The sequence below is a fragment of the Astatotilapia calliptera genome, chromosome 11, assembly GCF_900246225.1.
Source record: "Astatotilapia calliptera chromosome 11, fAstCal1.2, whole genome shotgun sequence".
Lineage (NCBI taxonomy): Eukaryota > Metazoa > Chordata > Actinopteri > Cichliformes > Cichlidae > Astatotilapia > Astatotilapia calliptera.
This window is the reverse complement of record NC_039312.1, coordinates 2932014-2957406: the sequence shown is the minus strand read 5'-3', so window position 1 is coordinate 2957406 and position 25393 is coordinate 2932014. Positions and strand designations below refer to the sequence as shown.

Sequence of the window (25393 nt, the reverse complement as noted above, 5' to 3'; positions counted from 1 at the left end):
CTGACAAAAGGTGCGAATGGGCTTTAAAGCAGCTGAGAAGGGGTCTCAAAATGGCATTGTAGATGGCAGACAGCTGGTGTTGAAAGCGACCACATGTTTTATGAGCTTTCTTAATATTTTTTTCCCTTCTGGCTTAGAGGAAATATTTGCTGCCTGGTGCTGCAGGGTGCTGATTACTCCAACACGGCAGTGAAAGTGGTTAGGTAATGTGTTGCTTAAGGTGCGACGTGTGGAAAACAGGGTCTGGTCACTTAATCGATTAGTGACTAGGTTGATTGTGGCTGTGATCTTGTACAGGCCAATAAACCTGGGAGTTAGTTTCTTGGATTCACTATGAAGTTTCAGGTGTCTTGTGGAGAGCCAGACCCGGTCCCCTGGTTGAAACAAATGGCCGGGGAGATGTCAGCAACAATGTTGTTTGGCATATTTAGCATTGGACTGAGAAATAGTGGCCTGAACTGTGACGTCATTCAGGGGTAAGACCGCAAAGGATTCTGGGAACTCGTGGCAAGAGGTACTAGCGCACGCAGACTTTCAATTGAAATCAGTCACACATCGATAAAAAGAAACACAAAAAATGGCAAGAAGCTGTGGTATTATTAACTGCAATAGCCGGTCACATGAGAGCCACGGGAAGCCGACGGGTAAAGAGATCGGTTGTTATCGGATTACGTCGTTGAAGACAAAGAAAGAGAAATTGTTCGAGCCATGGTTCCGAAGTAACAAAGAGCCACGGATGGCCTGGATTGCAGCCATTCAACGACCAAATATAACGTCTCAGAACACTCCAGCTCACAGGTTAGTCTGCTCCAAGCATTTACACAAAGGTCAGTCTTCTGTTGTAGTTATTATGTAATTTATCATAATTGGTGATATAGGTTACAAGCAAGTCTGGCGCTGAACAGAAATTGTCGCGCTATATGCTCCTTTATTTATTGTGCATAAATAGTGAATTGTCCTGACACAATATTGCGTTTCGCTTCTATTATTACCATGGTACACTGACAAAAACATATACTTTTATTCACAGGATAAAACAGTTGTTTTCTATCACTAATTGTCCAGTACGATTACAGCATATAGTATTATTGTCACTGCTACATTTCTGTAACGCGAACCAGAAATTATTTCCACTACTAATTAATTACCATTTAGCTCAAAGGTTATATTAATAAACGGTTAACGAATATGTATTTATGAAGACGATTTGTGAGACTGGAAATCTTACCTTTGTTCGTACGATGGTCTTTCGTTCTACGCGGTGCGTTTCAAGGTCCTGCACCCATTTGTCGGTAAACTGTACCTGGGCTTGTTGCAGTGACCTGAAGTTACTAAACTTCATGAGTGTATGCACTCACTCCAAGAACCGTATAATTATAAATCTGAGCGTGGTGAAAGTTGGGCAGCACGCTAACCGTCTTTTGTCCACTCTGTGCTCGTAAGGGTCTGACCCTTTCACTCCTTTGATTTTTTTCCTCGTATCTTTTCTTTGACTTTTCATCAAGTCTGTCTTTGTACAGACCGGTATTGTTCTCCTTCATTTTGTACATACCTTTTTTGGGGGGGCAAAGAAAAAGCAAGAAGGTATTGGAACCGAAGAATGAATGTTTTGCGGTGCTGCAAATGCTTGCATTTGATGCGGTACTTGGATTGTTTTGCCACGAGTTCCCGGCATGCAATGCACGAAAGTCTCATGGTCTGTCAATCTCTATATGTGAGGGGGCAAACTCCTCAAGATGGGTGGTGACCATGGTGGCCATTTGGGAGTCGGCCATCTTGGATACAACTTTTGTTTTTCAATAGTTTTTCAATGGTCCCTTAATAAGTGGGAGGCACATTTGTAAACTGTTGTAATTCCTACACCGTTCGCCTGATTTGGATGTAAATACCCTCAAATAAAAGCTGACAGTCTGCAGTTAAAGTATATCTTGTTCGTTTCATTTGGAATCCATTGCTGTGTATGGAGCCAAAAATGTTAGAATTGTGTCGATGTCCCAATATTTATGGACCTGACTGTATGTGTCTATTTTAAATATAATATAAATATATTACAAATTATTGAATTCCTTTTTTTATTTTCACCTTAAACTTTATTCTTGAACAAATACTACTACATGTCTTGACATTCCTGTCTCACTGATATTGATCACTATCTAGACAGTGCTTTCTGCTCTTTCATCAACATTACATCAGTATTCTTGCAGTCTTGCAGTCCAAGAGCCATGGTATGCTCTATTAGATGTATTACATACACAGTAATGTGTCCAGTGACATAACAGACAGTTGCAGTGCAGTTAAAAAAGACACACATTCCTGTTTTTATTTTTGGGGTAGAGCACAGCTATGGGAGAGATGCAGACTGTTACTCTCAAATTCAAAATTATGATGGTGAATGTCAACCACACCAATATGTGAATGCAAAAAGAATGAAGCTTTCAGTTTAAAGTTATGGTTTTGATTGATTTCTTAATGTACAGAATTCAGTTTGTGGTATTTAATGGGTTAGATGCTGATGGTCCAGCACAGTAGGACAACACAACTGAATCCCCTCAATGATAAGAGTTAGGGCATGACCCCCAAAGAAAAAAAATCAATCTTACCGTGGCATTGAGATCTGACCTAATGGAACACATGAACGTTAGCGGTAATGCATGGCACAGGGAAAGGCATAACATGCATAAGCACCACATTACATTAGAAACTGGGTCTGGAGAGCAAAGGGTAGAGCAGCAGAATGAGCCTGTGACGATGCTCGAGGGCAAGCTTGGTGGAGAGAAACCAAAATGAGATGTGAGGACAGACTAGAGGTAAGATAGAGACAATGGGCCTTTGATAGGCCCGGCGCTGATGTTCAGCAGGTGAGAGACAGAGAGTTTGCGAAAAGTCTGTAAGTTGGCAAAAGCAGTCCCAAGAGGAGAGGCTGCCTTAAGGGTTAGGGCCACTGAAGGCTAGAGTGCAGCAGAAAAGCAAGCGAACGATAAGAAACAGAAGAGAGAAGATTAAGGCCACCGATGGCCGACAGAGAACAGAGAGTCTGCAAAAGGCTGAAAGTTGCATGACAAGAGAGAAAAGAGCCTGGGTTAAGGCATGGGGCTGCTGATGGCCGATGGAGAGCAGAGAGAGTGTGATAGGGCTTGCAAAGAGGAGAGAGAGCACAGAGCCTGCAAGGGCTTAGCGTTTGTCAAAGGTCAGGAGAGAAAGAAGAGCCTGTGTTAAGGTTGAAGGCTGTTGAAGGCCGGGACAGGACCAGCGCATGCAATAAGGCAGAAAGAACAAAGGGCCTGTTATAAAGCAAAAGGACAAACAAAGAGAGTCTGCATTAAGGTTCAAGGCCACTGTTAGCTAGGCGAGAGCACAAAGACTATAATGAGACTGAGAGCTGGCGGAACAGGAGAAAGGAGGGAGACTTTGATACCACCAGCCAGCTATGTCGTGACATGGAAGAAATTGTAGACTAGAGTGACTTGGAAACAGGAAAGCAGAATCACAGGTTAAGAAAACATGATTTGTTGAAGTACATACATATGGGGTGATGCAGGAATTGAAAAAGATGCAACAAGGAAAGGTCATTGATGACCCACAGTCCATTCGAGGACAAGAAGGAGTAACGTTCTGCATAACTGAAGCATCTTACCTTAAGATATCAAGCCTCCTTAAGTGACGTTGATGCAATTTAGCGCTATATAAATAAATGGGATGAAAAGGCTTGTATAGCTGCAGAGGCAGCACCACTTACCTATTTAGTGATGAGCTTTGACATTTCACCATGGAACAGTAAGACAGACATGGCGATTTACTAATTGATTTCTAATTGCAGATCCGTTTGTGGATGCATCTTTAGTTTGCAACCAGTGAAGAACGGAAAGTGTTACTGCATTGAGTCCAGAAAGGTGGTGTTATGATGGCACCCTGTGACTGTACATCAAGTGAAAGGAAGGAGGCCGAAGACTAGTGACTATCAGAACCACTGTCCAGGATGAGAAAACAAACATCCATCAGTACATCAAGAAGATGGCCAGAACTGATTGCGTGACTTAGTGAATACTTCAGGAAGTTGAAGTCCAAGGAAGAAGATGAACAAGGAGAAGAACTGTCATGGAAGGACAGGCCCATGCACGGTATGTACCACCAGCAAAAAGAGGAAGTAGCTGACATCCAGAAGTCCTACCAGTAGCTAGACAGAGCTGGAGTAAAATGGAATGTCTCTATGGATCTTGTGCTCAGAGCTTGCTCCTATGCTGCCATGATTAGTGCCTCTGTGCTGTCTTCCAGTCCAGCTTTGTCCAGCCACTGGTTGGATTTCTGGATGTCAACAACTTCCTCTATCTGGCGGTGGTACATACCGTGCAGGGGCCTGTCCTTCCATTAATGTTACTCCTCTTCCTCCTCTTTCTTGGGTTTCTGCTGTCAGAGGTATTCACTGAGCACGGGCTTGGTTGGGGCCATCTTCCTGATGTACTCGTGGATGTTCCTTGTCTCATCCTGTACTGTGGTTTTGACACTCACCAGTCCCCGGCCTCCTTTCTACCACCTAACGTACAGACACCGCAATGTCGTTCAGACTGGAGAAGTGTAGGGAATGCAGTCAGAACTGAGGGGATCAAACTACCAGAAGACAACATTTCAAACAGAGAGGACAGTAACAAGTACCTGGGCATCCCACAGGCAAATGGAAACCACAAAGAGGCCACTATGAAAGCTACCACCATCAAGTATCTGCAGAGGGTACTTGAACTGTAACAGTAAGAACAAGATCCAGGCTATCAACACCTACACCCTGCCTGTGATCAGGTACCCTGCTGTGATAATAAGCTGGCCAAAGGAGGAGATAGACGCCACTGACATCAAGACAAGGAAGCTCCTTACCATGCATGTTTAACCCCAAGTGCAGCACACTGGTGGCGTGGGAACAGCAGCGGCCACTCAAGACCAAATTGTGCTGTTTTTGTACTTTTGGGCTTTCTATCGAATTTTCATGATAACCTCTGAGCCACATGGACACCAGAACAATCGGTGTTCATGTTTACCAACGGCAAACACTTCTAAATTACAAGCATCACACAAAAACTGACCCGGAACTACTGGAAGCGCTATGGAAATCGGGCCTTCTGTCCTTCATCGTCTGATGCTGGTGGCCAGTGGACATGTTGCCGAAAGCGCTGCGTGAGGAAGCGGAAGTGCATCAAGCGTGGTGCGGTCCGTAATAGGCTAAGAGCAAATCCAAGCCAACCGGTTCTTCCATCCATCTTCCTCTCAATAAACTGGACTACATCCGACTCCAGCAGACCACGCAGCCGGAATTTAGAGACTGCTGCGTCTTTTTTTATCACAGAAACATAGCTCAGCGACAGAGTCCCTGAAAAAACTGAAAACTGAAGAGTGCCTGCCTGAAGGGCTACCAGGGATTTTGAAATTTTGCAAGCCCTGAGACAGCAAGTTACTTTTGCACAATACTCAGCATTTCACACATTTCCATTGCACTGTCTTGTGTCTGTATCCTCCAGGGTCTCGGAGGAGCGTTGTCTCATTTCACTCAGTACTGTACCACTGTACATGGTTGAAATGACAATAAAAGCCACTTGACTTGACTTGACTTGACTTGTATCCTAAGCGGTAGGAAGAAGGCCAAGGACTGGTGAGTATCAGTACCAGAGTCCAGGATGAAACAACAAAACATCCACAAGTACATCAGGAAAATGGCCATGACCGACTCTGTGCTCAGTGAATACCTCAGGCAGTAGAAACCCAAGAAAGAGTTGCAAGGGGAGGAACCATCATGGAAGGACAGGCCCCTGCACGGTATGTACCACCGCCAGATAGAGGAAGTGGCTGACGTCCAGAAATCCTATTGGTGGCTGGACTGAAAGACAGCACAGAGGCACTAATCATGGCAGCACAGAAACAAGCTCTGAGCACAAGATCCATAGAGGCTGGGGTCTATCACACCAGGCAAGACCCCAGGTGCAGGCTGTGTAAAGATGCCCCAGAGACAATCCAGCACATAACAGCAGGGTGCAAGATGCTAGCAGGCAAGGCATACATGGAACGCCATAATCAAGTGGCCGGCATAGTGTACAGGAACATCTGTGCCGAGTATAACCTGGAAGTCCCGAGGTCAAAATGGGAGATGCCCCCAAGGGTGGTGGAGAATGACCGAGCTAAGATCCTGTGGGACTTCCAGATACAGATACAGATACAGATGGACAAACTGGTGGTTGTCACAACCCGACTCATAGGAAGTGACAAACAAATGGGAGACCACACACAGGTTTTTTAAAGGCTGTAAGACATATTTAATGAAAATAAGGTAAAACAACTTAAAGACAATGTAAAGGAGTCAAAGGAGCTTGCAAAGAAAAGCGTCTGGACTTCTTTAAGTTCTTAAAGAAGTCCAGACGCTTTTCTTTGCAAGCTCCTTTTAAAGAAGTCCAGACGCTTTTCTTTGCAAGCTCCTTTGACTACGATGACCTGGATGACTGAGAACCTTCACAGACACAATGTAAAGGACATAACAGCCATAACTGAAACTTCCAAATGAACAAAATGGGTGCCAGACAGCGAGCGACAGCACCAAAGCCAGCCACCCTGGTTCAGTCAAGGTGTCTTTATATACACTGGGACTGGCCTCTCAGGTGTGCTGCATCACTAATTGGGTCAGCTCCACCTACCTGCAAGAAACAGGTAAAAGAAAAAACAAAACACAAGGCCAGCCCACTGGCCGTCACATGGTGGCTAACCAACTGGACATAGTAGTGGTAGAAAAGCAGAAGAAGATAGCCATAGTGATAGACATAGCGATACTGAGTGACAGCAACATCAGGAAGAAGGAACATGAGAAGCTGAGAAGTACCAAGGCACTCAGAGAAGAGCTGGAGAAGATGTGGAGGGTGAAGGTAACAGTGGTCCTAGTGGTAATCGAAGCACTCAGGGCAGTGACTCCCAAGCTAGGCGAGTGGGTCCAGCAGATCCCAGGAAAAACATCCACGATCTCTGTCCAGAAGAACGCAGTCCTAGGAACAGCTAAGATACTGTGCAGGACCCTCAAGCTCCCAGGCCTCTGGTAGAGGACCCGAGCTTGAAGGATAGACGAGGGGCAAGAGAGGGATATATAAATAAACTTTTATTCAACAATTCAACACGAAAAAATTAATTACAAACATAGCTGGACAACAGTGCTAAGCATGAAAGAAAATAACCTACAAAAGAGGAAAAAAATAGAGAACTAATTTAGACTCGCTCCTATCACCCCGAAATGGTTCAGACTGGCCCCAATGGCTACCCCTCGCTGAGCCTGGTTCTGCCGGAGGTTTCTTGCTGTTAAAATGGCCTTTTTCCTTCCCACTGTCGCCAAGTGCTTGTACAAAGTAGATTTTATGAATGTTGGGATTTCTCTCTGTTATTTTACAGCCTTCTCTTACAAAATAAAGCACATCGATGCTGGTGGCAGAGCAAGTCAGCCACTAATCAGAAGGTTGGTGGTTTGATCCCAGGCTGCCTCCTGGCTGCAATTGTGTGAATGGGTGAATGACTGAATGTAGTGGAAAGCGCTTTGGGGTGCTTAGGGACTAAGTAAAGCGCTATACAAATGCAGGACATTTACCATTTTACCATTTAGCACAAGGGAACCAAGACACTAATCCAGAAAGAAGAAAAATGGAGGAACAGACAGCGAAAGACGGAGAGAAGTAAAAAGTACAAATATTACACATTTAACAAAACACAAGATTGCAAAACTGAAATGCATGACAATAACAACTAAAAATTAAAAACAGAAGTTTAATTCTCAGTGATTTCCACACAGTCTATTTGAATCAAACAGGAACAAAAACAATCAACAAAAACAAAACTCAGTACTTGAAATTTTCGAACAACAATGAATAATAAAAAATAGTCAAATATATTACTAAGAATCCGAACTAGGAATCTAAAACAGCAAAACTGAAAACCCCAGGACCAAATCTAAGGAACGTGACAAACCATGTCAAAGCTATTAACAATTTTAAATGATTTTTTTTCAGTCATGCCACAGTTATCTGATAAATAACACCTGCTTGGTGATATATTTTGCGATTTATTTGTCTGCGAGAAACAAGAAATGAGGGATATGCTGCACGAATGAGCATCTAAGGCTAAAAAAGACAGATGGTGCATAAAGCAGAGGTGTAAAGAGGAGGAAGCAGGTGGAGGAGGAAACCGGGAGTGAGCTGTGGAGGGAGACGAGAAGGACATGGTGAAGGAGATGCTCAGTAGGCGGGAGGCAGAAAGGAAATGGTTTGAAAAAAGACAGCTTTCTCCAGCTGTTCATGTGAACACAGGGTATGTGCCAGCTCTTGCTCTCTCCTTTTTGTGTCTGTCTATCAGCATCTCTTATCTTATTGTTAAAGCATGTGGAACCCCGAAAGCTGAGCTTGTGCCCAACGCCAGTTTGACGTGCCCGAGAGATGCACACAGTAACTGATATGAGGGGATTATCTCTTATTATGGTCATGCCTCACTTTGTACCAACCCCAACTCACATCACAGAACTGGGACGACTGGAAAACACACACACACACACACACACACACACACACACACACACACACACACACACACACACACACACACACACACACACACACACACACACACAGCAGCTTTATATATGCTTTACCAACCTGGGGAGTTTATGTTAGGGTTTGCATGGCTTACATATCAGATGACCTATACACTTTATCTGTAGGTAAAAGATGGAAAGTGCTGCTAAGACTCATCCCTCCTCCCTATTTTGCCCAACAGGAAGAACCATACGTGATGTTCAAGAAGTCTGACAAACCACTCTATGGAAACGACCGCTTTGAGGGCTACTGCATCGATCTACTCAGAGAGCTGGCCAACATCCTAGGCTTTACTTTCGAGGTCCGCCTGGTGGAAGATGGAAAATATGGTGTCCAGGATGAGAACACAGGCCAGTGGAATGGCATGGTCAAGGAGCTAATGGATCATGTGAGTTTCTGCATTATTATTCAATCATTATAAAAGTGGTTCAGTCAATCAGTCAATCAAATTTAGTGATGCATTTTATTTATGGAGAACTTTCAGTTACTTAACCCTCATTCTATTGACATATTTAACATAAATGGACTACCAGCTTGTAATTTACTGTATAAACAATAGCAAAATAATAATAATAGCAACTCTTACTTGTTCTCATGGCATTATTAGTTCTGTAAATATGCCATTTAAAGAAAAAAAGATTTTGCAAAGTTAAAGTTAATTTGCATGTTTCGTAAAACTAAACGTATACTTATCTAAAGTATAAACAATCTTGGAGCTTTTATCCCATGTACAATCTATATTATTACTTAAAAGCTTATTTAAGGGCCTTGTTTGTGATATCACTTAGTTTTTAGTCATTTTAACTAAACATTATTTGTATTTATATAATGAAACCAACTGGGGTCATAATGAGGCTAATATGAAATAACTGAAGTAAACACATAAACCTTAGTGACACTGTTGAAAGCTTTTTCCACATCTACAAACCACATGCAGACTGGTTGGGCAAACTCCCACACACCCTCAAACATACTGACCCTAACATACTATGGCCTTGTTCGTCCTTTAGTTGACTAACAGATGATCCAGTTACCCTGTGTTCTGTCTGTAATTGGAGCACATTTCCAGTTATCAGTTTCCAGTAATACAGAGGCACCATCCCAGAGCTCTACACAATATTGCAGAGGCCCACCCACCAACCCAGACATCAAACCACCAACCTTCTGATTAGTAGATGACCTGCTCTACCACCTGAGCTACAGCCACTCCAACAGTGATGGTCAGCCCTTGTCCTCAGACTCTGCTTCCTGTACAGAAGATGTTTCAGTGGGATGAATGAGGTCCTCAATATCTCCTTCCACTGCTCATCTACAGGTCTTTCTCAAAAAAATAGCATATTGTGATAAAGTGCATTATTTTCTGTAATGTACTGATAAACATTAGACTTTCATATATTTTAGATTCATTACACACAACTGAAGTAGTTCAAGCCTTTCATTGTTTTAATATTGATGATTTTGGCATACAGCTCATGAAAACCCAAAATCCCTATCTCAAAAAATTAGCATATCATGAAAAGGTTCTCTAAACGAGCTATTAACCTAACCATCTGAATCAACGAATTAACTCTAAACACCTGCAAAAGATTCCTGAGGCTTGTAAAAACTCCCAGCTTGGTTCATTACTCAAAACCGCAATCATGGGTAAGACTGCCGACCTGACTGCTGTCCAGAAGGCCATCATTGACACCCTCAAGCAAGAGGGTAAGACACAGAAAGAAATTGCTGTTCCTAGAGTGCTGTATCAAGGCACCTCAGTGGGAAGTCAAGTCAAAGTCAAGTCAAAGTCAAAGTCAACTTTATTGTCGATTCTGCCACATGTACAGGACATACAGAGAATAGAAATTGCGTTACTCTCAATCCCTAGATAAATAGCAAATGAACATTTAAATATATTTAAATATAAAAGTGATTAAAAATGCAAGTAAAATAATTAAAAAGTAAAAATTTAAATAAATACAATTTTACATATAACAAGAAAGCTATATAATATACAATATAATGGGTAAGTGACATTGAGTGTAAACCAGGCAGAGTAGTGCAAATAGGCAAATAGTGCAAATGGAGATTTAGTAGTGTACGGTAAGAGAAAGTCTGTGGGAAGGAAAAAGTGTGGCAGAAGACGCTGCACAACGAGAAGAGGTGACCGGACCCTGAGGAAGATTGTGGAGAGGGACCGATTCCAGACCTTGGGGGACCTGCAGAAGCAGTGGACTGAGTCTGGAGTAGAAACATCCAGAGCCACCGTGTACAGGCGTGTGCAGGAAATGGGCTACAGGTGCCGCATTTGAACCAGAAACAGCGGCAGAAGCGCCTGACCTGGGCTACAGAGAAGCAGCGCTGGACTGTTGCTCAGTGGTCCAAAGTACTGTTTTCGGATGAAAGCAACTTTTGCATGTCATTCGGAAATCAAGGTGCCAGAGTCTGGAGGAAGACTGGAGAGAGGGAAATGCCAAAATGCCTGAAGTCCAGTGTCAAGTACCCACAGTCAGTGATGGTCTGGGTGCCATGTCAGCTGCTGGTGTTGGTCCACTGTGTTTTATCAAGGGCAGGGTCAATGCAGCTATCAGGAGATTTTGGAGCACTTCATGCTTCCATCTGCTGAAAAGCTTTATTGAGATGAAGATTTCATTTTTCAGCACGACCTGGCACCTGCTCACAGTGCCAGAACCCCTGGTAACTGGTTTACTGACCATGGTACTACTGTGCTCAATTGGCCTGCCAGCTCTCCTGACCTGAACCCCATAGAGAATCTGTGGGATATTGTGAAGAGAAAGTTGAGAGACGCAAGACCCAACACTCTGGATGAGCTTAAGGCCGCTATCGAAGCATCCTGGGCCTCCATAACACCTCAGCAGTGCCACAGGCTGGTTGCCTCCATGCCACGCTGCATTGAAGCAGTCATCTCTGCAAAAGGATTCCTGACCAAGTATTGAGTGCATAACTGAACATAATAATTTGAAGGTTGCCTTTTTTGTATTAAAACACTTTTCTTTTATTGGTTGGATGAAATATGCTAATCTTTTGAGATAGAGATTTTGGGTTTTCATGAGCTGTATGCCAAAACCATCAATATTCAAACAATGAAAGGCTTGAACTACTTCAGTTGTGTGTAATGAATCTAAAATATGTGAAAGTCTAATGTTTATCAGTACATTACAGGAAATAATGCACTTTATCACAATATGCTAATTTGTTGAGAAGGACATGTATATCCTCAGCTGAAGTCAGCAGCGCCCCATCACTACTATACACAGTAAAAGTAGAGCGCTTGCCTGACGGTTGGCTAGAATCACTTTAAGGCAGACCAAAGGCATTGTTTGATGGCCTCACCGAGCTCCTCGCACACCTGAGATTTTACTTCTGCTACCACACAAACCACGAGCAATGCCTCCCACATGATAACCAAGCTGTAGTAGGACTTCTTCAGCTTGAAGGCTCCTTTATTCTCCAGTGCCCACTGTCTGGTTCATGGACTGACACCATGACAGGCATCAACCATCTTTGCGGCTGCATAATAGAATAGAATAGAATAGAATAATCCTGTAATTGTCCCACAAGGGGAAATTTGGTTGTAACAGCAGCCAAAAAGACACATATACAAACAAACAAACAGTACACAGGACACAGAACAGAAACATACACATTTTTTCTTACATATTTACATCAAGGACAGTGGTTACTATAAACAGAGTACTGTACAGTTATTAAATTAAATAAAATTAACTACAGATAAGAGGCAAACCCAGGTTGTAGTGCGAATCGGTTGGTTAAATTATTGCAGTTACAGCGCAGATGTAAACATCTGTGTTTGTTGGGAGCAGTTCTGATTGTACAGTCTGACAGCTGCAGGGAGGAAGGACCTGCGGAAACGCTCCTTCATGCATCGAGGACGCAGCAGTCTGTCACTGAAGCAGCTCTGCAGCAACATCTACATGCATGGGGTGGGAGACTCTGTCCATCAGAGATGTTATTTTGGCCACAGTCCTTCTGTCTCCCACCACCTGCACTGGGTCCAGGGTGCATCCCAGAACAGAGCTGGCCTTCCTGAGCAGCCTTAGCAATTGAGGTGCAGAACATGGTCCATTTGGATTCAGTGTCCCCATATGATGTGAAGGCATAGTGGCTCTACTCTGAGCCCCTCCCAAACTCCTCATCCCATGCTAAGGGAGAGCCCATCCACCCTTGAGAAAAAGCTTATTTTCACCCCTTGTATCTGTGATCTCATTCTTTTGCCTTTGAAAGAAGTTATAATATTGTTAATAACAAGATCATCCTGAACTTAATGGACTTATGGTGTTTATCAACAACAATTCTCCTTGCTCATAGGGGGTCATATGATTGTTGGGTTTTTCTCTGGATGTACTATTGTAGGGTCTACCTTACAATATAAAGTGCCTTTAGGCGACTGTTGTTGTGATTTGGGGCGGTATAAATAACACTGAAATGAATTAAATTGAATCTGAGAGACAGACGCCCTCCATACTTTTAAGATTAGTCTTAAAACTTTCCTTTTTGATAAAAACTTATAACGAGGGCTAAGCTCTCCCTTAATTATGCTGCCATTGGCTCTGGCTGCTGAGGGACTTCCCATAATTCACTGGACATTTCTTGTTGACTCTGTTGCATGTGATTAGAGTTTGTCTTCTCTCTGCCATAGTTTGTGTTTGGTTCTTTCTCTCTGTGTTTTTCTTCCCTCACACCTCAACCTTAATGGCAAATAGCTGCCTCAGTCTCTTTGTGTTAAATGGGAATTTTCCCTTCCCACTGTTGCCAAGTGCTTGGGTATTGTGAGATTATTATTTTTTCATGACGTAATATTTTACTTTACAATGTAAAGTACCTTGAAGAAACAGTTGTTTTGAGCTGGTACTATAAATTTAAATTGAACTGACGTGGGCCAGATTGGATTGTAGTCAGTTAAATAGTCAGTTGACGTTTTTGACAATAATTCATTGATTAGCTAAAATAAGTGGTTTGTTGATAAGATAAAAACGAATTTATCAAATGTAGGACAAGTGCCATAGCCAATCACTACATTGGGTGTTGTCTTTGCTTTTGTGACTTCTTTAAACTGTGGAATTCGTTTCACAGCCAAATGCTGGAAATAAGTTTCACTGAAGTGAGGAGTATTACAGACTCACCAAGAAGGAAAGTGAAGAATGAAAACAGAAAGAGAACAACAAGCCCAATTTGACAGGACAGTGATGCAAGAAGAGCATAGATTCATCTGTGAGTTGTTTCCCCTATAGAGCTTATTAAAAACATACACACAACCACCCACAATCTGCTCACAGTGTAGAGCATTACACCTAACAAAATCCCAGTTAGGATGAGCTGCATGGGCAGAAAAATGGAAGAGGCTGCTTGCCCAATAGTCAATATCTGACCTCATTAGAAGCAGCACCCATAAGGGGTCGAGGCTCCTTTAACTTATTCACAGCTCTCCTCTCTCCTCTGTTCTGCTTCTCTTCTTGATCAGTGCAGTGCGAGATTGTCGTGACAGATATTTTCATGGTCAAAGGGCCCATTTCTCTGCAAGTTGTGAGTCTTGTGCAAGCTTGAGTTAGACAGAAAGTGACTGCAGTAGACAGGGTCTCAAAAGACCAGGAAGTGTACGCTGAGAGAGAAGCTTACTTGAGGATGACGTGCTAAATTGAGCTGAACAAAGTAGAAAAGTCCAGTCAAATGAATTGAGACAAACTACTGATTTGATGTTCTAAAGTTTTATATTTAGAAATAAGTAGAAAACTTGTGGTATTTCTAGAGAAAACTTAATCTTATTAGGAAATAGTAATAGGAAAACAACTGAAGGCTTTTCAGTGAGTTTTTTGGACTTCCTGATAATAATGAATTACAGTCGTCCAGCCTGGAAGTAATAAATGCATGAACTAGTTTTTCAGCGTCACTCTGAGACAGGATATTTCTAACTTTAGAGATGTTGCGCAAATGGAAGAACGCAGTCTTACATATTTGTTTAATATGTGCATTGAAGGACATGTCCTGGTCAAAAATGACTCCAAGGTTCCTCACAGTGTTACTGGAGGCCAAGGTAATGCCATCCAGAGTAAGAATCTAGTTAGATACCATATTTCTAGGCTTTTCAGGGCCAAGTACAATAACCTCAGTTTGATCTGAATTAAGAAGCAGAAAGTGAGCGGCCATCCAGGACTGGATAAAGGATTTCCTGCCTGGATAAAGGATTTCCTCACAAACCGGCCCCAGACTGTAAGGCTCGGCCCTCATCTCTCCTCCACTCGCACACTGAGCACCGGCTCCCTGTGTGCTGAGCCCCCTCCTGTATTCTCTCTACACCCACGACTGCAGTTCGACCCACAACAACAATCTCATCATCAAGTTTGCTGATGACACCACGGTAGTCGGACTCATCTCAAAGGGAGACGAGGCAGCCTACAGAGAGGAAGTCCTGAAGCTGGCAGCCTGGTGTTCAGAAAACAACCTGGCACTGAACACTAAGAAAACCAAAGAGCTCATTGTTGACTTGAGGAGACACAGCACTGGCGACCTGTAGCCCTGACCCCCATCGTAAGCAAATGCTTTGAGAAGCTGGTCAGGGACTTCATCTGCTCTGCACTACCCGACTCACTGGACCCTCTACAGTTCGCATACCGCCACAACAGGTCCACTGATGATGCCATAGCCCTGACACTACACACTGCCCTGTCACACCTGGAGAAGAGAGACACGTATGTGAGAATGCTGTTTGTAGATTACAGCTCAGCATTCAATACCATCGTTCCCTCGAAGCTGGACAGGAAACTGCAGGATCTAGGACTGAGCAGCTCCCTCTGCAGCTGGATCCTTAGCTTCCTGTCTGACAGACGCCAGGTGGTCAGACTGGGCAGCATCACCTCATCCCCCATCACACTGAACACTGGTGCTCCACAGGGGTGTGTACTGAGCCCTCTCCTGTACTCACTCTACACCTACGACTGCACGGCCACTAACAGCTCCAACATCATTGTGAAGTTTGCGGAGGTGCAGAGAAGTACACACCCCCATCACCATCAACGGCGCTGCTGTGGAGAGAGTGAGCAGCTTCCGCTTCCTTGGTGTACATCTGGCTGAGGATCTTACGTGGTCAGTACACACAAACAAAACAGTGAAGAAGGCGCAGCAGCGCCTCTTCTTTCTCAGGAGACTGAAAAGATTCGGCATGAGCCCCGCATCCTCAGGACCTTCTATCACTGTGCCATTGAGAGCATCCTCACTGGATGCATCACCACCTGGTATGGCAACAGCACCGCCTACAACTGCAAAGCTCTCCAGCGAGTAGTGCGGTGCTCTGAACGGATAATTGGAGGTGAGCTTCCCTCCCTCCAAGACATCTACAGGAAGCGCTGCCTGAGGAAACCGGGGAGGATCATCAAGGACTCCAGTCACCCCAGCCATAAACTGTTCAGACTACTTCCATCAGGAAGGAGGTTCTGCAGCATCCGGTCCCGTACCAGCAGACTGAGAGACAGCTTCTTCCATCAGGCCATCAGACTGCTGAACACGTCATAGACACCTCAGCTTCACTACTGGAACTTTAACATTATGCACTCCACACTGTATATAAATGCCACTGTTTTGCACATGTCTCAACTCTGTATATTTTATATATTTTATTTATTGTTTACTCTATTTAATTTGTAAAATATGTGTACACACACACACACACACACACACACACGTAGAAAATATTTAGTATACACGTCCAGAAATGCATATACTATTATATATTGTACATATATTTATTAGTTTCAGACAGTGTTGGGAAGGTTACTTTTAAAATGTATTCCGTTACAGAATACAGAATACATGCCCCAAAATGTATTCTGTAACGTATTCCGTTACGTTACTCAAAGACAGTAACGTATTCTGAATACTTTGGATTACTTAATATATTATCATGATTTTTACAACAACATGAATGTACTATTGCTATGTGATTTATTACTATTACTGAAGGTCCGCGACTCCGAACTGTAGTAAAGGGACCTCTGACTAATACGGCGGGGTCCCTGTCGGCTCGTAGCCGAAAAATAGCTTTACTTTGTTGTGTGGGTCAACTTTTATTGACAGAGAGAGGCGTTGAAAGGCTGCTCCAACGGAGCTTATTGTTTCAGAGGAAAACACGAACACGGTGTACAGTCGAGTCTTAATACCTTACTTACAACTGGGCTCGTCAGGCACTCTTCTTGACTGAAGTGGTTATTATTATATTTAGATGCTTCCAGCTCCCGTTTTTCCTCGATGACAACTCGTACCTTTCCACTCCCCCTTTTCTCCCTCCTCTCGCTCACAGATCCATAACGTGTATGGCAGTCCATTCTCCCTGCAGCACGGACTACACTGCCCATGATGCTACATTCTTTAGAGCTATGCTTGTAGCATTCTGCCTGTTAGCTTAGCACAACAACAACAACGAAAGGCGCTCTCTCACCCAGGAAACACACAGTCGCAGAGAGAGAGAGAGAGCGTCACCCTGTAACCATGGCAACCGTAACGCTGCCGCCTGGAACAACAGAACGTAGCTGTCAAACAAAACCAAACAGTCCTGACCCGCGACAATATGAAACAGGAAAGTACCGCAGTGTAATCCATTTATTTCAACAAAGTAACTGTATTCTGAATACCACCTTTTTAAACGGTAACTGTAACGGAATACAGTTACTCATATTTTGTATTTTAAATACGTAACGGCGGTACATGTATTCCGTTACTCCCCAACACTGGTTTCAGATGTAGCCATTCTTGTATTTTGCTTGTTTACATTATTGTATTTTGCACAACTCTGTTGCTTGTGAAGCTCGCACACAAGAATTTCACTCACATGTGCTGTACCAATGTACCTGCACATGTGATGTGACAATAAAAGTGATTTGATTTGATTTGATTTGATTTGACTTGGCCCCCCTCTACATCAACGGGGAGTGTGTGGAGAGGGTCCACACTTTCCGGTTCCTTGGTGTCCTCATCTCTGCTGACATCTCCTGGACAGGAAACATCTCAGCGGTCATCAAGAAGAACCAACAGCAGCTGCACTTCCTGAGAGTCCTCAGGAAGTACAAGCTGAACTCCAACCTGCTGTTGACCTTCTACCGCTCGTCCATTGAGAGCCTGCTAACCTACTGCATCACGGTATGGTACGGCAGCTGCACCAAAGCAGATAGAGTGAGGCTTCAGAGTGTGGTCAAGACAGCACAAAAGATCATCGGCTGCCCTCTCCCGTCCCTGATGGACATTTATTCCTCCCGCTGCCTCAGCAGAGCAGCAAACATCATCAAGGACAGCTCCCACCCTGGCCAAGTTAAGCCTGCTTCCCTCAGGGAAGCGCCACAGGTGCATCAGCACAAAAACCCACAGACTCAAAAACAGTTTCTTCCCCAAAGCGATAACCACCCTGAACTCACACATGCACCGATAACACAGCCCCCCACTTCCCACTTCCTCTATGGGCCACCACTGTGCAATACCAATTCCATGTGCAATAACTCAACTGTATATACACAACACTATTTATTACATATTACTTACGTCTTGTATATTGTACATTTTATAACCACAAACACCCAGCACGCCCCTGCGGGCGGTTTATCCTTCAAGCTCGGGTCCTCTACCAGAGGCCTGGGAGCTTGAGGGTCCTGCGCAGTATCTTAGCTGTTCCCAGGACTGCGCTCTTCTGGACAGAGATCTCCGATGTTATTCCCGGGATCTGCTGGAGCCACTCGCCTAGCTTGGGAGTCACCGCACCTAGTGCTCCGATTACCACGGGGACGACCGTTACCTTCACCCTCCACATCCTCTCGAGCTCTTCTCTGAGCCCTTAGTATTTCTCCAGCTTCTCGTGTTCCTTCTTCCTGATATTGCTGTCATTCGGAACCGCTACATCGATCACTACGGCCATCTTCTTCTGTTTGTCTACCACCACTATGTCCGGTTGGTTAGCCACCACCATTTTGTCCGTCTGTATCTGGAAGTCCCACAGGATCTTAGCTCGGTCATTCTCCACCACCCTTGGGGGCGTCTCCCATTTTGACCTCGGGACTTCCAGGTTATACTCGGCACAGATGTTCCTGTACACTATGCCGGCCACTTGGTTATGGCGTTCCATGTATGCCTTGCCTGCTAGCATCTTGCACCCTGCACATTATTACATCCATACAATATTGATTGTAAATAAGGTTAGCACGTTGTTAAAGCAGGCCATACAAAAGGCGTCATACGTTATATAATGTGCATATATATATATATATATATATATATATATCTCTATATATATATATATATATCTCTATATATATATGTGTGTGTGTTTTTCCCTATGTTAATACTGTCCATATGTACATAGCGCTGCAGAACTGTACCCCCCCCCCCCCCCCCCCCCAGCATGTTTACACTGAGTAGGAGATGCTCTGTATCTCATTGTACAACTGTATAGTGACAATAAAGGCATTCTATTCTATTCTATTCTATTCTATTTATGTCTTTAAGACATTCCTGCAGTTTAACTAGTTGGTGTGTGTTATCTGGCGTCATGGACAGATAGAGCTGGGTGTCATCAGCATAGCAGTGTAAATGTATGCTATGTCTTCTAATGATGCTGCCTAAGGGAAGCATGTATAATGTAAACAGAATTGGTCCTAGCACTGAACCCTGTGGAACTCCATAATTAACCTCAGTGTGTTTTTATTTGTTGTTACCTGGCCCTTACTAAGAGATTCAGATTTTTAAGAATTTATCTGATGTAGCGCTTGGCTCAATAATTATTACAAAATAATTATTGTGTCATTTGAACATCCATGTAGATGCTGAAAATGAGAGCATCAACATGTCACTTCATCTGTTATTAAACTCAGTTGGCTTCCCTCAAAATGTGAAAGAACCCACCAAAATGCACAGAAAGTGGAGGTTACCTCATTTGAGTCAGCCAGCCGAGTCAAAAGCACAGAAAAGACGACGAGGGAAACAATATCAGCATCCTCCAATTGTAAAACCATTCCTTGTCGTCTTAAAGTTGCCCCTCGAGAGGATCTTTTGTTCATTTTTCACTTAATACGTGATTATTTCAGTATTTACTGATATCTCACTAATGTTTAATAGTGAGCAGTTTTTGATTGATTTGCAGTGAAACTTCAGGTACACAGAAACCATGGGACCAAAATATTCTCTAGAACATAACAGAGCCTCCGGTTTTGCTGTTTTGTTTGATTTTGTTTGTTGTTGTTTTTAAATAGTGTGATTGGATTCACAGATGCATGTTATCATAGACTTCCATCTATCAGCAGTGAGCTCAGTCTATTTATCCTTAAGTGGCAACCTTCATAATACAAAAAGGATATATCTTTGAGGAATGAGCTACTTGACCTTGCTGTGGATGTTTAGAATTTAGAGTCACAATGCAGCCTGAGATTTATGAACTGTCAACACCAACATAGCTTTCACCTAAGATGTAGTGGTGTGATTTTCCTATTTCTGTAGCACATTTGCTGTCTAAGAATGGTTTCCAAACAATGTAATATATGTAAACTTTGGAAACAAGCATTAATATTTTGATTAAAAAAATAAATCAATAATGATATTTTTATAAGCTAACATGTTGCAGCATCTTAACCAAGTGTCCTCACATCCGCAGCGTCTTTATTTTGTCTACACTGACACAGGAGGAAGCAGACAGAGGAAATAACTGAATGTTTTGATTTAGTTTCCAGAAAGCAAAAAGTGAATTTAATTATGGAGGTGTTCTTGATGGGTGGAAAGATAAAGAGGGTTTTAAATTTCTAGCTAAGTGCCTCAAGACAGACTCTGTAGTGTGTAAAGACCCTGTTTGCTTAATTTGATTGCCTCTACGTTCCTCCCGTACCCATAACTTATAGCCTATTCCTCTTTCCTTTTATGTTTCCTATTGACAGAAAGCTGATCTTGCAGTGGCTCCGCTCACCATCACATATGTGCGCGAGAAGGTTATCGACTTCTCCAAGCCCTTCATGACGCTGGGTATAAGTATACTGTACCGCAAGCCCAACGGGACCAACCCTGGGGTCTTCTCCTTCCTCAACCCCCTCTCGCCTGATATCTGGATGTATATTCTGCTGGCTTACTTGGGTGTCAGTTGTGTGCTGTTTGTCATAGCCAGGTAACATGTTACTAAAGTGATTCAAATGATTGTAGCTTCACACACAGTCACACACACAGTTAGCTACAACTGCTCAGTCTTGTCCCACTAACGAGATCATGTCTGTAATTACAGAATGGAGAGCATGCAGTCACTTAGAAGGAGTGCTCACACTAATCAGTGGTCAAAGTTTGGACTTGACATCATTGCTGTGTAACGTGTTTAATACAGTTTAACCAGCAAGGATCATATCGATGCTGGTACACGGGTACCACTGTTAGACATTTGTAACAAAATGTTTCCCCTCACACTGTCATTTAATGTGGCTGCTAGTCTATAAGTGGCCTGGATCTGCTCACACTGATGCTAGTACATAAGTTTCAAACACACACAGAACCACTTCAGAAAGAAAAGCTGTACGTTGATCAGCCTGTGTGCATGTGTCTGAGAGGGTGGCAAAGAGATTGTGCATTCATATATGTGCATATGTGTGATGTGTCGAGCTAGATGTGAAGGCTGCTGCCCTCTCCCACCTTTCCCTCACTCTCCCCAGTGTCTCGCAGATCATGTAGTATTTGCTTTTCTCTTAATTCCTTCACCTTGCTTCAAATGTGACAATTTCTTAGCTAGTTTTGTCTCATATTTTCCAGTTACAACCCATAACAGTTTCAGTCGAATCTGATGACAAGCTCATCTGTAGTTTCTCTGCTGCCTCTGCTCCATCGCTGAATATGTAAAAAGCAAGAACTAGTTTAATCTTTTCTAACCAGACAGAGATCCTAGGTGTTGTTCCTGAGATCCAGAGGAGCTGCTGGAGCCACTCACTCAGCTTGGGGGTCAATGAACCAACTGCTCCAATCACTTTTGCCTTCACCCTCCACATCTGCTGATGCTCTTTTCTCAGACCTTGGTACTTCTGGAGTTTCTTGTGCTCCTTTTTCCTGATGGTGCTCTCACTCGGTGCAGCTGCATGTATCACCACAGATGTGCTGGATTGTATCAGGGGCATCTCTGCACAGCCTCTTGCCTGGTGCAACACTTGGTAGACCCAAGCCTTTCTTGATCTTGTGCTTGTTCTGTGCTCATGGATGATCTTTGTTTCGGCCTTCTTCTTTCCACTTAGGGTACAGTGCCGAGGTACTGAATTTGGGGTGAAACCCTCTGTGCATGGTAAGGAGCTTCCTTGTCTTAGTGTCAGTGGCTTCTATCTCCTCTTTTGTCCATCTTATTATCCCAGGAGAATATCAGATAGCTGGCAGCCTGTAGGGGTTGATAGCCCAGATGTTGTTCTTCCCATTCAGCTGATTCCTCAGGCTTTCCTAGCAGCCTCTTCATGGAACTCATTTGCCTGTAGGATTCCTAGTTACTTGAAGCTGTCCTTGATATCTGCAATGTTACCTTCTGGTAGTGCAGTTCCCTCGGTTCTGACTACTTTCCTTCTCTTAGTTACCATCCGACTACATTTCTCCAAATGATATTCAGATTGTTCCATTCCGTAGTCGGTATCCGTAGCCACTCTTCTAAATTATCTCACTTCGGGGATTCAGGCCTATGCCGAACAGCTGTAGGGACAGAGCATCTCCAAAATATGACCTTGATGGTGACTTGTGCAGCTGGCTTGAAGTTGGCCTCCAGTGTTGTTATTGAACTTGCTGAACTATCAAACAGTTTTAGAACTTTTTGGATTGTTACAAATCCTGAAATCACATTTATGATACAGAATAATTTGTTAATTTGTGGATTTCTTTCGTAAAATAATCTTTTATAACTGAACACTTGAAAATTAAAATAAAATACAGTTCTGTACTGTGAAAGCCTGATGTGGACCCAGTGCAGGCTGCAGTCCTTTGGTCTCTTCTCCTTAGTGCTCTACTCGATGAATGTCTTAAAAATTGATTTTTTTGACTTGTGTTTTAAAGGAAGTTTATCTTTAACAATGCTGTGCAGCTCTACCTGATTTAGTAGCTGTAATTTAGACACACACGTAAGTAAGTAATAATGTCTGAGATACAAGCGACATATGATACTTATGCAGCAGGTAATTTAGATAATTTAGGACTACTTAACACAATAATACACACAGTGGGATCACAGACATATCGTTTTCAAATCCTTGTAATGTATTACTTAAATTCTTCTATTTTTGCATGACATAAACTGACAGTAGCTCAAATTTAAAGAAAGATTGGTCATGATATATTAAATTTGTGTTCCAACCCGATATCACGGCAAAGCGTGTATTAGACATGCTGGTGCACCATGCGGTCGTCAGCCTCTCTTATGCATGAAAAGGACACGCATGCTTAGGTTGCAGTAAGCTGTAGTACCAGCAGAGGGAGATATTTTATTTCAAGCCAACAGGAAATAGTCATGGGAAATGTTTAAAGAGACTACTAACACATTTCTATCTAAATACACATCAGTGTCTTTACATGTAAATGTAGTGTGTATTTGTCTAAACAGATTCTTTCAAAGACTGAAGTTGGCCAGTGCTCTTTGAAGGTTCACCAGTTTGATCTGGTTGATTGTCCTCGTGGTTGCTATTTGGAGCCCGGTGAAGTAAAAAGAGAAAGGGAAGTTTGTGTTAACTGTAAAACTTTTGGGAGACACACCAGCCTTCTTGCACCTTGTTCCAGGACCCAACAGTTTTACCGTTAATAAACGTGTTTTCCAATGTTACTGGCGTTATGATCACACAAGAGAATATAAAGCAGCAACTGTCATCTAAGTTGGCTCAGAATATGCACCTATCTGTATTTATTATTACAGTAAGCATGTGCTTGGTAAGTGTATAAATGTCCCCCTCACTTTATTCCGTCTTTTCTCCTGTGTACACAACTGCATGCTGGGCTACAGCTGCATGGTTTGGCTGTAGACTGTAGGACGTTCGAGTCTTACAAAACTTTGTGAAATGGGAAATTGACAAGAAATAATATGTAGAGTGAACAGAAAATTTTGGGAATGTGTCCCAATTATGTGATTTAAAAAAATATGTGTTTATTGAACACTATTAATTATTATGTTAGTTTATTGTAATCGATCAGCCACAACAGCATAATTGGTGAAAGGTAAATTAAAGTTCACCATCCATTTATTCAAAAATGAATAAATAAACAAATTCATTTCTCTTGACAAAACTAACCTTACCCAGCTAATATAACACACAATGGCTACATTGTGTGTTATATTAGCTGGGCCATGCTACCCCGTGGGGGAAGCATGGCCAGGTTAAGCTGGATAAGCTGCCAAGCAAAACTCTCCCTCCCTGTGCATCTCTGCTGCATCCTTCCTTATGCACTACCCCAGTAAAGAAAAGAGCAGAGAAGTCATAAACAGCAACAGATATGATATATCATTAGTCAGATACAGCACAATAAGAGAAGCTGGGTTGGACCTATACTGTGTCAGCTGAGCAACCAGAGAGGGCTGGCACTGAGATCAGCTGATCTGCCAGCGTCCTAGTTGGGTTCAACTGTGGGGTGTGCCTGAGTTCATGGCATCCCCAATACATGTAGTTTTAATGTTGTGGTTGATTGGTGAATATTTTGAATGTCTTCTCACCCACTTTCTGCTTTCTGTAGTATATAGTCATTTACATGAGTTTTGCTTCCTTTATTTGTTTTAGATTATTTCTTAATGTGATTTGTGTCTTTACATCAATTCAAATGAGGTAAGGATACTTTTTGGCTGCACCCCTTTCAGCGGTTAGTTTTTCACATTTGATTTGCCAGAGTTTTGTGCTGGAAGCTGTTATTGACTCAGTTCCTACGGGGGTAACCATACAAATGAGGTAAATGTCATTTACTTTAGATTCTTACCACACGATTTGAGAAGACGTGTCTTTCCAAAAAGATCCAGTTGATCTAAGTAGCTCACAGACTCATTCAAATAGGGAATAGTGAAAAGGGAAAAACCTATTGGAATTATATCCATAATATTGCCCTTACTGATGTTTTTAATTGGTACTATAAAAGTTATATTTGGTACTATAAAAAAAACTGAAACAAACAGAAATGTACATGTCACCTTTGTGTAGCTCATTCAACTCTCTGCGTTAGCTGTGGATTTTGATTGGAAATGTAAATCGACTGGTGCTCGTGGACATTTATCTGTTAAATGATGAGATGACACACATTTCAGTCAACACTGTAAAACACAGGGTCTTAACAGGCAAAATATTACAAGCAAGACCCACAGCTGAGTTTCATTGCGAATATATATTTGTGTGTGTATGTGTGCACACTTATCACACTTATACATCAAAGCAAAGATCCGACTGTTACTTATACTTGTGGGGACCAACAGTTCCTTCCAGGCCCCACAAGTTTGGAGGCATCTCTGAGGCTCAAAATCTGGGTTTAGTGTCAGGTTATAATTAGTTTAGACTAAGGGTTCATGTTGATGGTTAGGGTAAGCAGCTAGGCAAAGCATCATGTCAACTGGATGTCCTCACTCAGATATAAAAAGCAAGTTGTGTGTGTGTGTGTGTGTGTGTGTGTGTGTGTGTGTGTGTGTGTGTGTGTGTGTGTGTGAGAGAGAGTGAGAGAGAGAGAGAGAGAGAGAGGAAGAGAGAGCCTACACATTACCAGTGTTGGGCAAGTTACTTTGAAAAAGTAATTAATTATAGTTACTAATTACTTCTTCAAAACAGTAACTGAGTTACAAGATTCTAAAA

At 42.7% G+C, this 25393-nt stretch overlaps 1 protein-coding gene across 5 annotated transcripts in view; it reads left to right on the top strand.

Annotated features, from left to right (window-relative positions):
- Positions 1 to 25393, top strand: part of grik2 (glutamate receptor, ionotropic, kainate 2) — a 326891-nt gene that overhangs the window by 217378 nt on the left and 84120 nt on the right. For all 5 annotated transcript variants that reach the window (XM_026183896.1, XM_026183897.1, XM_026183900.1 and 2 more), the window contains 2 exons: positions 8779 to 8985; positions 20516 to 20739. In XM_026183896.1, coding sequence (XP_026039681.1) covers positions 8779 to 8985; positions 20516 to 20739 — 431 coding nt within the window. The remainder of the gene's footprint in view (positions 1 to 8778; positions 8986 to 20515; positions 20740 to 25393) is intronic.